The 12,258-nt window shown below is 47.5% G+C and overlaps 1 protein-coding gene and 14 non-coding genes across 15 annotated transcripts in view; all 15 read right to left on the reverse strand.

Moving 5' to 3' along the window:
- Positions 1-118: 118 nt before the first annotated feature.
- Positions 119-12,258, reverse strand: part of LOC144094669 (Na(+)/citrate cotransporter-like) — a 45,352-nt gene continuing 33,212 nt past the window's right edge. Inside the window, exons 10-12 of the mRNA XM_077628592.1 lie at positions 5,205-5,366; positions 1,331-1,468; positions 119-409 (exon numbers count right to left, since the gene is read on the reverse strand). Coding sequence (XP_077484718.1) covers positions 254-409; positions 1,331-1,468; positions 5,205-5,366 — 456 coding nt within the window. The 3' untranslated portion in view covers positions 119-253. The remainder of the gene's footprint in view (positions 410-1,330; positions 1,469-5,204; positions 5,367-12,258) is intronic.
- On the reverse strand, positions 8,220-8,292 carry TRNAA-AGC (transfer RNA alanine (anticodon AGC)). Its single transcript has one exon. It is a non-coding gene; the product is annotated as a tRNA-Ala (tRNA).
- Positions 8,463-8,535, reverse strand: TRNAA-AGC (transfer RNA alanine (anticodon AGC)). Its single transcript has one exon. It is a non-coding gene; the product is annotated as a tRNA-Ala (tRNA).
- TRNAA-AGC (transfer RNA alanine (anticodon AGC)) lies at positions 8,706-8,778 on the reverse strand. Its single transcript has one exon. It is a non-coding gene; the product is annotated as a tRNA-Ala (tRNA).
- Positions 8,949-9,021, reverse strand: TRNAA-AGC (transfer RNA alanine (anticodon AGC)). The gene has a single exon. It is a non-coding gene; the product is annotated as a tRNA-Ala (tRNA).
- On the reverse strand, positions 9,192-9,264 carry TRNAA-AGC (transfer RNA alanine (anticodon AGC)). Its single transcript has one exon. It is a non-coding gene; the product is annotated as a tRNA-Ala (tRNA).
- Positions 9,435-9,507, reverse strand: TRNAA-AGC (transfer RNA alanine (anticodon AGC)). Its single transcript has one exon. It is a non-coding gene; the product is annotated as a tRNA-Ala (tRNA).
- On the reverse strand, positions 9,678-9,750 carry TRNAA-AGC (transfer RNA alanine (anticodon AGC)). Its single transcript has one exon. It is a non-coding gene; the product is annotated as a tRNA-Ala (tRNA).
- Positions 9,921-9,993, reverse strand: TRNAA-AGC (transfer RNA alanine (anticodon AGC)). Its single transcript has one exon. It is a non-coding gene; the product is annotated as a tRNA-Ala (tRNA).
- TRNAA-AGC (transfer RNA alanine (anticodon AGC)) lies at positions 10,164-10,236 on the reverse strand. Its single transcript has one exon. It is a non-coding gene; the product is annotated as a tRNA-Ala (tRNA).
- On the reverse strand, positions 10,407-10,479 carry TRNAA-AGC (transfer RNA alanine (anticodon AGC)). Its single transcript has one exon. It is a non-coding gene; the product is annotated as a tRNA-Ala (tRNA).
- On the reverse strand, positions 10,650-10,722 carry TRNAA-AGC (transfer RNA alanine (anticodon AGC)). The gene has a single exon. It is a non-coding gene; the product is annotated as a tRNA-Ala (tRNA).
- Positions 10,893-10,965, reverse strand: TRNAA-AGC (transfer RNA alanine (anticodon AGC)). Its single transcript has one exon. It is a non-coding gene; the product is annotated as a tRNA-Ala (tRNA).
- Positions 11,136-11,208, reverse strand: TRNAA-AGC (transfer RNA alanine (anticodon AGC)). Its single transcript has one exon. It is a non-coding gene; the product is annotated as a tRNA-Ala (tRNA).
- Positions 11,379-11,451, reverse strand: TRNAA-AGC (transfer RNA alanine (anticodon AGC)). The gene has a single exon. It is a non-coding gene; the product is annotated as a tRNA-Ala (tRNA).

Genomic DNA, 12,258 nt, shown 5'->3' on the forward strand with positions numbered 1-12,258 from the left:
CATTAAAAAACAAACCCACGCCAACGCTGATTTATTGAAAAATAACCCGCACTTTATGAGGTGTCGGTGTACACGCTTTAAAATGCCCCACTTTATTGGTATTTAGCAATTCAGGGTATTCAGCAATGACAGCTGCTGCAGTCGACGGCAGTCGACATAGTCGTCCTGAGGAACCAGCCGCAGATAATCCACTCTGGGACACCATTCGTCACTGCTCGCTGGCTCAGGCAACGGTTTCGTGGTCCGTCCGCGTTCAGTGTTTCGGAAAGAGGCCACTGGGCCTGTCGCCGAAACAGGTGTACCCCCACTGCGGGAACGCGCTCAGACTGAACACGTATTCGCCCAGCGTGTTGAGCACGGCCAGGTTCACGATCTGGCAGGCGAACTTGACCATGATGCCCGGTATCAGCTGCGTGCGAGGGTTACAGAGCACCGCGGTTCGGTAAAATGGACGAAGCAGCCGAGAGGTCGACGTGCGGCATAATGTACGCAAAACACCATCGTGCAAAAAATGCGAGCACACAGAACAGACACCGGAGACAGGAGGAGCGAGCTTTCTTACTTTTAGCACGCGGATAAAGTTCGATATTTGGAAGGCTTCGAGAAAAAAGACGCTTCCTTTGTATAAGTATTGAGCGTGTGTGTGACTACGCCCTGCCCTTACAAAAATGTCTTTAGACAGTCTGTAGACTGTCCATAGACTTTTGTCTATAAAGTCTATAGGCTCTCTATAGACCAACCCTAGAGAACAGTCTATAGGCAATACAAATCCTATAGACAGTCTATAGACAAACTATAGATTTATGGCCATACACTTTTAGCAGACTTTTATCTACAGATAGTCTATAGACTGGGAATAGACAAAAATAAATATCTATAGGAAGGCAATACAGTCTATAAGAAGTCTATAGACTGTCTATAGACTATTTTTGTAAGGGTGCAGTGGGCGTAGTCAAGCTGATGATGAAGATGATGTTAACTATGTCGTGTTGTGGTGATCTGGTACATCCATAATTGAAATTTTGTGCTTCACGTCGATAAAGACGAACTATAGAACTTTTCATGACAATGGGAGCAATCGTTTCTTTTTTTTTTTGGGGGGGGGGGGGTGCAGCGCTGAGTAATGTGTGGTCATTGAGTATTGCAGCGTCCGGTTCTAAAGCAAACTTTCTTTTTTTTTCGGAAATTCTCTCTCTGCTCGTTCCTTACAAATGCTCCTGTACTATTCAGACGAAAGTAACTTCAGTAAAGTCTGAAGGTTGCATTCATGTTCTAACCTAACCTAACGCAGTCTTCCTAGGCAATAGTGCGTGACTATATGAGCACGCACCAGGTCCTTCACGTTCACGTGCCCCTCGTCGCAGATGATGGCGATGACGGAGGAGGAAGCGGGCAGGATACACGCCTGCGTCACCGACAGGCACACTGGGAACGCCAGGTAGAGCGGGTTCAGCCGCAGCTTGCACGCCTGGATCGAGCAACACGTATATGCGGGCAGTACAACTCCAATGCGAATGAAAAGAGTCACGTTGCACCCGATAACGAATTCTGTGGTTACTGCTCCAGTGAAGTTGGAAATGCCCCACACCAAACAAAAACTATTTCCACTCATACTACTATAATCAATAGCTGAATGCGGACAGTGTGTTCCCTATTATATTGGAGCTGCCTGTACATAGTCATTCAGTGCGAAAGCAGTTTCCGAGAAATCGGTGGCAGGCGGTGCTTGTCTGCTACTTATCTGAAACGAGCTGAGGCATAGGGGCTGGTGGTATTCATTATCAGGAGACTGTCTCACCACTGGTGCACGTAGTAGAGTAACTTTGCAAATTTCTGAAAATCTGGCTAAGTAGGTTTCAGCTACCATGGCATGTTTCGGGTACGATATAAACCTGTGTAGAGAGTTCAAAGAGACGTGAGCGTGACTGTGGTGTTTCATAAGAGAATGACTGCGCTGGACTTAAAATGTAAGCAAGGAGAGTTTCTTAAATCAGTCGTGCCGCAAGGTGCACATCAGCTTCCCATTGTGGACTGAAAAGTAGTGGCAGTGCCCGATATCTTGATCGAATGAAAATGACCTCTCCGCCATTAAATGCTTACAGTGGCCATTTGCAGTTGCATATGCAGAATTGTTCTCTCTTTAAATCATGGCATTTACGTGACGTTAGCCTTCGCTAGCCTAGAGCGTTATCCTTCGTAAGCCTAACACTTAAGGGGGAATTTTTTCGCTGTTTACAGTATATAGAAGCCTCGCCGGCACGAAAGCCTCCAGCTTTTGTGCTCTGGAGGCATTCAACTAGAAAGAGAGACTTTAGACACAGTGTAAAATTACACGTAACTGCAGCTGAACCTCACTATAACGAAGTCAACAGGGGACCGTGATTTTTTTATATATAGCCGTTGCTTTGTTACAGCCCTAGACGACCTTAGCCACACATGTCGCATATCAACGGGATTCGTGTCACCATGTAGACCAAGAATGGTATAGATGGCGTTAAGTATGGCGCCTATTCTCGTTTAAAGAGGCTCTGAAACACCTTCCGAGGAGAGCACATCAACTCGCTCAGTCACTGCATTGTTTCCATGAACATCTGAGCCAAATAATACACTTCTACACGCAGAAGAGGACCCACAATCACGCGGCAAGGTTGGCGAGCCCTTTCCGGCGACTTTTTCGTGCTCGCACCCTCCTCCGTCGCTCGCACCTGCGTATACAAGCTGAGAGGTGGCTATTGGTTAGATTCTTTCAGACGTCAGGCAGCTACCACGGCTGCAGTTAATAAGCCGCGTAGCTTCTACGGGTCAGGAAGCTCCGCCCCTGGAGGTGGGGCCGGCGGAGGAGCGCCGACCTTCCAGCGTGCAAAAAGTGACGAGAAGAGAGATAAAAGCGCGAATGTGCTGAAATTCAACTTTTGATTACATATTACTTAGTTTCTACAAAGCGCATTAAAAAATTCTTGCTGAACAATATTCGTGAAGCGGCGTGCTTTAAAATCCCAGGCATGCCGCAACTTCATTACCGCCCCTTTCAGAGCCCTTTTTAAGGAGCTTCCAAGACGCGTATAACAAGCGCCCCCGAAGCGGCCGAACCTACCAACCGAATATGTTATCAACAGAACAAGCAATCTTTGCCAGTATGCAGATAGAAATCGAGATTTGCAGTAATAAAGTCATAGAACACAGTGCGAGACTTATCCCTGTTATTAGGTGCTGAAGCCGATACGACCACGATAAAGGAGCTAGGGCGTGCTGAACATCTTGTCGCGAGTGCCCGTTTTGGTTTGCTTCTCCGCATAGCGCACAAGCACACTGTCCATAACGCTTCACCGCATGACGCTGAGGTCTAGCGGAGATTAAGTTCACTAAACTGAAGGCCATCGATGAAACATTCGATAAGGACAGCCACAACAAGCCTGGCTTGAGGCGTTTTGTACGGTGTTCGTCAGAGCGGATTATGCGTGGTAATTTCAGTTTACCGCATCGAAAATGTACACTATATGTGTTGAGCAGTTACAAATAGACCTACTCAACGCGAAGCGGCCAATAGTTTTCATCTAAGAGCTGTGTTATCCCTTTGTAGAAAAACTTTCGTAAAAACAAGACGTCAATTTCACACCCTTTTATGGGGGCTACAGAGGGAGCTATTCCTTCATGATATCAATTATTTCGTTATAAAGCGCTTGTTATAGTGAGATTTTGATTGTTTAAGGTCAAGCTGAGGTCCACGTACACAGAAATAACTAACGTAGTGTGCGGTTCGTCGGGACATATATTAGTGTGGGCAGAGAAAAAGAAAGGAAAATAATGTTGCTCACACTCTGCACAACGTGACGATGACATGCATACGAATATTCTTGTTGTGATCTCAGGTATAATCGCTGTCTCTATGAGTTGTGCCATCGCTAGTCAATAGGTCATCGCCAGGCTGTGTTGCAGGTGCTGGGAAGCCTCCGCTTATTAGTACTCGCACTGTAACGTATGCTGTAAAAAAACCACCAATACTTTATTTCTATTAGTAGTACTCGCACTGCAACGCATGCTGTAAAAAAAGCACCAATACTTTGTTTCTTTCCAGGCCTGGGCATACACTCTGAAAGTGCAAAAATCGCCCTGAGGTTGAGATCGAGACCACCGCATTGTTTTCATCAGTGGCACGCTCGTTACTTTGAATGTTAAAAATTTTCAGCTTTTGCGCAATGAGCTCGCGCCTGAGGGTTCAGTGCAAGCGGGTGTGGTGTCAATTAAGGGGACTATTGTGGGTGCAGCAAATGTAAAAACGTTGTTGCCCTTTTGATTTCGTTGCTATCGTTGTGCTGTTGTCGCCGTTCTTTGCAGCTTCGATGCACACAACCGAAAACAACACCGATGAATCGCGTGGCCTCAGCGGACTTCGTTGGCCCGCAGAAGATGACCGTACCGAAGGGTCATAGATGTCGCAAGCGATGACCTTTAACTAAAGCGATCAGAACGCGGAGTTGGTCTTCGCGTTCATCAAGTCGGAAACAGCGACAAGCGGACTGCACTGTGACGACGTAATTTAAACTGGTTTACTGGTACATAGAAGACAGATGTTTGCAGAAGTGTTTTTAGTCGGCTTTACTCAAAGAAAAAAAGGTCAATTTCTGACAACAATCTTGTTGTCCGCCACAGGCGTTCGCATCACTCTCCGTTATTGGATCCAGTCTTCTGACAACGCACCTCCGTCTTCGGTTTTCTCCTTCTTGGCTCTCTTTGAAACAACTTGAACAAAAAACGATGTCATCACGCCCTCTTTTCAGTGGCTACCAAGGACAAAACGCATCTCTGGTGGCCTACGTGATACTACTGCCACAGTCACGTCAATTTACATTCTCGACAAACAACCGCATCAAACGTCCAATAAACTGCGCAGTTACTGCACTGTTGAAGCTAATGCCTATCTCTCATTTGACAAACAACAATATTTCTGAACAGTGCTCTATCTACTACTCGTATCTACTAGTGGAGATACCTACGGCATGTACTACTGTATCCACTGTAATAGCACCTGCTACTGCCCATACTGGTGCTTCAGGGTTGTTCTTACTCAGCGTCAACCTCTCTTAACGGTGCTTCAGATATATAGACACTGCTGGGCATATTTTTTGAGTGTCAAATCGACAGACAACAGTCGTCACGGGGTAAGTTAGAAGAAATCTACTCGGGAAGGAAGGAATGAGGCGTACCAGGGTGATGACAACGGGCATCAATATTGTGGCGGCCGCGTCGTTCGGCGTGAACTCAGTGAGCACCGCAGCGCTGAGCGAGATCAGCACCTGCAGCTGCAGCGGCGTCCGGATGCTCAGGCTGTCGATCAGCATCACCAAGTCGGTGGACAGGTGCGTGATCTGCTCGGGAATAAGCGAATGCGCATGCGCAATCGATCGTTCTCAGCACGACCGGAACCTCGCTCTTGACGCACCCGCACAGTGTCTCCGTGAATTGAGTTCCACAAACGAAGGCCTTTTTAATCATGCATACCCGTACGGGTAGCTTTCTTCAGGCGGCAGTAGGAAAAATATAACACTAATTTATGTCCTTCAAGTTGCCTTGGCCACAATTATTAAGATATTTAGTATATTAGGATGCGCTACGTCATTCTCCATATTTATTTCAACACTCTGTCACATTCCATAACTAATGTTTTCAAGTTTGCGCACTGAACATCTCGGTAAGCCTCTGACATTTCATACTTTGCAGCTGATGAATTCATGCAAGTTACAATTTCGCTAAGCAGCGAGTTGCAGTTGTGACCTTTTGTAAAAACAATGAAAGTTCAGCCGTTTCAGTGCATCATCTCCATTTTCGTAACTGCTTCTCATGAATAGCTTTTGAGTTCCGAGTGGTGCAACGCCACGGTGCTTCTATCTTCAGCGCCAGTACTCCCTTCCACGTCTAAAAAGAAGTCAGGAAACTGGCAGGCAACGAGAACATAAAGGGTTTTCCGGAGCTGCTCGGTATCGATGCAGTAACTCTCGCTTGTTAAGCGAGCTCTCTACCATTTGAGCTACACCCTCTCCCCCCTTTTTTTATTGCCGGGCTTCGACACAGCACAACTAAAAAACGTACACAATACAAAACACAAGGACGAGCACAAAAGTAGCCTAAAACTCCCTTCGGTTAGGCATTGTCAGGTAAAAACTTTCTCATGTGCGTCAAAGGCTCCAACTCTGACAACCACTTCGCAACACATGGTTCTGATTTAGGCAACTGAAACAACTTCTGCATACGTTCCCTAAATACATTGGCGCAGGCATCGCGTCTGTGTCACAGTAGTACCCAGTCATTCGGGAGCCCCATATGCTGTGAAAGGCCACGAGCATCATTGGGTCTACTGGAACCCCGTCTTTGTTCAGTGCATACAAAAATGTGATTTCTTGATGACTCAGTGGGAATTTTTTCTTTAAGGTCCTTTGCAGGACATCCCAGAAATACCCTTCTCCCACCCCCACCCCCCTCCTGCGTTGAAGAAAATGTGATCTGTTGTTTCCAGTTGCTTCAAGACAAGGCAGTGCGTTAACCAAGGAAGAAACAGATTCTTTGCCTGGTGAAATGTTTGCCTGATGAAATCTGACTGCGTGCAGCTTAAAATAGAAGGTTGTTATCCCGGACAGTGCATGATTCTTTAGCCCTCTCTAGGACATCACTGCCTAGGCCTCCAGAGTATAAGGCTATGTACATTAGTTTCGGAAAAAGTTTCACGCATTTTCTGAGCCGCCGTGGTGGCTCATTAGTTATGGCACTCGGCTGCGGACCCGAAAGACGCAGGTCCCATCTTGGCCGTGGTGGTCGAATTTCAATGGAGGCGGAATTCTAGACGACCATGTACTGTGCGATGTCAGTGCACGTTAAAGAACTTCACGTAGTCGAAATTTCTGGAGACCTTCACTATGGCGTCCCTCACTGCCTGAGTCGCTCTGGGACGTTAAACCCCCAAATAAAATCAATCAAAATCAGAATTCTCCTCTTAACATTGTTTAATTTTTTTGATAAATGGACGGTAAGAAGTCTTGCACTGAAAAAAAATTCTTTTAAAAACTCTGAAATTCGACCAGTCATGTGTTGTATCCCGGCAACGAAACAGCTACGACCGAGCCTTACTTGAAACATCGTACGAAAAAAGGGATCTTTAAGGTTATGGAAAAACAAGAACATATTTAAAAGATGGCGCCAAAAAAAAGTCCGAGCATAACTCTGCCTGCTTTGTCACACCAGAAAAGATTGCTCCGGCAACACCTCTTCCAATCTGAGGCCCAAATAAAAGCGCAGAAATCGCGGTGCAGCGTCTGCGCATTCAACCGAAAGCAGTATATGTAGTACTAGCAATGCACACTACAGCTTGCTTATCACAAAAATATCGCAAACAGTGGCTCTAGAAAAAAAAAGACAAATGTGTGCTTTTCTATTTTTCACCTTTCACTCGAATTATTTGTATATCCTCTCACCAATAAGACTCACAATATTGATAAAATTCCAACAGCACGACCAGGTACTTCACGGGCGCGGTCACCCATGAAACAGTGTCGAAAGCCTCTCAAATTAATAGCGATTCTCCGTGCCAGAACACCAGAAAATTTAGCCAATTAAGTAAGCTTCCAATGAAGCACTAACCTGCTTTGCCACGCAGATTGCCTCACTCACACAGCGCTCATCAACATAGAAAACTGCGACGTATTCTACGTATGCGAGCAGCTTCACTTACGCTGATTGCACCAAAAACACATGAATTGAATCCTTTCCAATTACCTTTAAACTAAAGGTGTAATTTATATGCAAAACAAACGAGGGCTGAGGGGCGTACCTTTGGCGTACCATTGGCGTAGCTTTGGCGTACCTGACATTGCACTCTTATGGGGGCCCCAATTGGTTACTCACAATTAACATTGTACTGCAGCTACAGTAAGTCATTGAAACTCCCTCAGTCATCACAGATCCGCCATTATTATAATCTAAAAATACAAAAAAAGTTTATGTGACACGAAGTCAAATGCTTTCTCCAGGTCCAGCTGATCTAAGCTACATTCCCGACGGAGGCGTAGGTCAACAGTATAACAGCAGAAGACTGTAAGACAGCGTGGTAGACACAATTGAAGAAGCGTCTAATCTCGGCTGCGCAACCGGTTCTCCTTGCTTGACTTCTCCCTCCAACGACTGAACAATAAGACAGAAACATTGCGGGCAACGAGAAAAAAAATGTTTTGTGGAGGTGCTGGGTATCGATCCCAGTACCTCTCGCATGCTAAGCGAGCGCTCTACCATCTGAGCTACACCCCCGACGGAGGAGTAGGCGAACGGCATCGCCCCAGGAGACTGGAAGACAGCTTAGGAGCCACAACAGATCGCACTATCAGCTGCGCAACTGGTTCTCCAGGTATGACTTCTCCATCCACCGAGAGAACGAAAAGACAAAAACATGGCGGGCAACGAGAAAATAAAATGTTTTGTGGAGGTGCTGGGTATCGATCCCAGTACCTCTCGCATGCTAAGCGAGCGCTCTACCATCTGAGCTACACCAGCGACGGAGGAGTAGGCGAACGGCATCGCACTAGGAGACTGGAAGACAGCTTAGGAGCCACAACAGATCGTAATATCAGCTGCGCAACTGGTTCTCCAGGTATGACTTCTCCATCCACCGAGAGAACGAAAAGACAAAAACATGGCGGGCAACGAGAAAAAAAAATGTTTTGTGGAGGTGCTGGGTATCGATCCCAGTACCTCTCGCATGCTAAGCGAGCGCTCTACCATCTGAGCTACACCCTCGACGGAGGAGTAGGCGAACGGCATCGCACCAGGAGACTGGAAGACAGCTTAGGAGCCACAACAGATCGTAATATCAGCTGCGCAACCGGTTCTCCAGGTATGACTTCTCCATCCACCGAGAGAACGAAAAGACAAAAACATGGCGGGCAACGAGAAAATAAAATGTTTTGTGGAGGTGCTGGGTATCGATCCCAGTACCTCTCGCATGCTAAGCGAGCGCTCTACCATCTGAGCTACACCCCCGACGGAGGAGTAGGCGAACGGCCTCGCACCAGGAGACTGGAAGACAGCTTAGGAGCCACAACAGATCGTAATATCAGCTGCGCAACCGGTTCTCCAGGTATGACTTCTCCATCCACCGAGAGAACGAAAAGACAAAAACATGGCGGGCAACGAGAAAATAAAATGTTTTGTGGAGGTGCTGGGTATCGATCCCAGTACCTCTCGCATGCTAAGCGAGCGCTCTACCATCTGAGCTACACCCCCGACGGAGGAGTAGGCGAACGGCATCGCACTAGGAGACTGGAAGACAGCTTAGGAGCCACAACAGATTGTAATATCAGCTGCGAAACTGGTTCTCCAGGTATGACTTCTCCATCCACCGAGAGAACGAAAATACAAAAACATGGCGGGCAACGAGAAAATAAAATGTTTTGTGGAGGTGCTGGGTATCGATCCCAGTACCTCTCGCATGCTAAGCGAGCGCTCTACCATCTGAGCTACACCCCCGACGGAGGAGTAGGCGAACGGCATCGCACTAGGAGACTGGAAGACAGCTTAGGAGCCACAACAGATCGTAATATCAGCTGCGCAACTGGTTCTCCAGGTATGACTTCTCCATCCACCGAGAGAACGAAAAGACAAAAACATGGCGGGCAACGAGAAAATAAAATGTTTTGTGGAGGTGCTGAGTATCGATCCCAGTACCTCTCGCATGCTAAGCGAGCGCTCTACCATCTGAGCTACACCCCCGACGGAGGAGTAGGCGAACGGCATCGCACTAGGAGACTGGAAGACACCTTAGGAGCCACAACAGATCGTAATATCAGCTGCGCAACTGGTTCTCCAGGTATGACTTCTCCATCCACCGAGAGAACGAAAAGACAAAAACATGGCGGGCAACGAGAAAATAAAATGTTTTGTGGAGGTGCTGAGTATCGATCCCAGTACCTCTCGCATGCTAAGCGAGCGCTCTACCATCTGAGCTACACCCCCGACGGAGGAGTAGGCGAACGGCATCGCACCAGGAGACTGGAAGACAGCTTAGGAGCCACAACAGATCGCAATATCAGCTGCGCAACCGGTTCTCCAGGTATGACTTCTCCATCCACCGAGAGAACGAAAAGACAAAAACATGGCGGGCAACGAGAAAATAAAATGTTTTGTGGAGGTGCTGGGTATCGATCCCAGTACCTCTCGCATGCTAAGCGAGCGCTCTACCATCTGAGCTACACCCCCGACGGAGGAGTAGGCGAACGGCATCGCACCAGGAGACTGGAAGACAGCTTAGGAGCCACAACAGATCGTAATATCAGCTGCGCAACTGGTTCTCCAGGTATGACTTCTCCATCCACCGAGAGAACGAAAAGACAAAAACATGGCGGGCAACGAGAAAATAAAATGTTTTGTGGAGGTGCTGGGTATCGATCCCAGTACCTCTCGCATGCTAAGCGAGCGCTCTACCATCTGAGCTACACCCCCGACGGAGGAGTAGGCGAACGGCATCGCACTAGGAGACTGGAAGACAGCTTAGGAGCCACAACAGATCGTAATATCAGCTGCGCAACTGGTTCTCCAGGTATGACTTCTCCATCCACCGAGAGAACGAAAAGACAAAAACATGGCGGGCAACGAGAAAATAAAATGTTTTGTGGAGGTGCTGGGTATCGATCCCAGTACCTCTCGCATGCTAAGCGAGCGCTCTACCATCTGAGCTACACCCCCGACGGAGGAGTAGGCGAACGGCATCGCACTAGGAGACTGGAAGACAGCTTAGGAGCCACAACAGATCGTAATATCAGCTGCGCAACTGGTTCTCCAGGTATGACTTCTCCATCCACCGAGAGAACGAAAAGACAAAAACATGGCGGGCAACGAGAAAATAAAATGTTTTGTGGAGGTGCTGAGTATCGATCCCAGTACCTCTCGCATGCTAAGCGAGCGCTCTACCATCTGAGCTACACCCCCGACGGAGGAGTAGGCGAACGGCATCGCACCAGGAGACTGGAAGACAGCTTAGGAGCCACAACAGATCGCAATATCAGCTGCGCAACCGGTTCTCCAGGTATGACTTCTCCATCCACCGAGAGAACGAAAAGACAAAAACATGGCGGGCAACGAGAAAATAAAATGTTTTGTGGAGGTGCTGGGTATCGATCCCAGTACCTCTCGCATGCTAAGCGAGCGCTCTACCATCTGAGCTACACCCCCGACGGAGGAGTAGGCGAACGGCATCGCACCAGGAGACTGGAAGACAGCTTAGGAGCCACAACAGATTGTAATATCAGCTGCGCAACTGGTTCTCCAGGTATGACTTCTCCATCCACCGAGAGAACGAAAAGACAAAAACATGGCGGGCAACGAGAAAATAAAATGTTTTGTGGAGGTGCTGGGTATCGATCCCAGTACCTCTCGCATGCTAAGCGAGCGCTCTACCATCTGAGCTACACCCCCCGACGGAGGAGTAGGCGAACGGCATCGCACTAGGAGACTGGAAGACAGCTTAGGAGCCACAACAGATCGTAATATCAGCTGCGCAACTGGTTCTCCAGGTATGACTTCTCCATCCACCGAGAGAACGAAAAGACAAAAACATGGCGGGCAACGAGAAAATAAAATGTTTTGTGGAGGTGCCGGGTATCGATCCCAGTACCTCTCGCATGCTAAGCGAGCGCTCTACCATCTGATTTTTTTCTTTATTGCCGGTAATTTGACCCACATGAAAAGAAAACACATATCCATACATAAGCACTAAAACACAATCAACATCTTTGTTAAAACAACGGCCGCCCAGCTTGTGCGGTCACGCTCATGCTAAAATTCCTTCATCGCCAATAATAACTCAACACGTGATAGCCACTCTGGACTACATTCCAGCATCTTTTTCTGCTGAACAAAGTTTCTTATGCTTTCTTAGAAATATTGACGTGCCTGTCTTGCATCGAGATCGGCGTGCCTTACTGCCATTCTGCATTTCCAAATACTGTGCAGGGCAATTAGCATGATCAAATCAAATGGGGTACCGTCATCACTTTCAATTGGCAAGTAGCGAATTCCGTACCCATCAAGCGGAAATTCTTTTTTGATTGTGCGCTGAAGCACATCCCAAAGAAACACAGCATCCCAGCATTCAAGGAACACATGCTCAATTGTCTCCTCCTTTCTGCATATTATGCAGTGAGTGCCCCAGGGAACGAAAAAACCTTTTTCAGCCATCCACGGTTTGACAGTCAGAGTTCCAGTGTGTAATTTAAAAAAGAA

Source organism: Amblyomma americanum, chromosome 6, assembly GCF_052857255.1.
Source record: "Amblyomma americanum isolate KBUSLIRL-KWMA chromosome 6, ASM5285725v1, whole genome shotgun sequence".
In the NCBI taxonomy this organism is placed as follows: domain Eukaryota; kingdom Metazoa; phylum Arthropoda; class Arachnida; order Ixodida; family Ixodidae; genus Amblyomma; species Amblyomma americanum.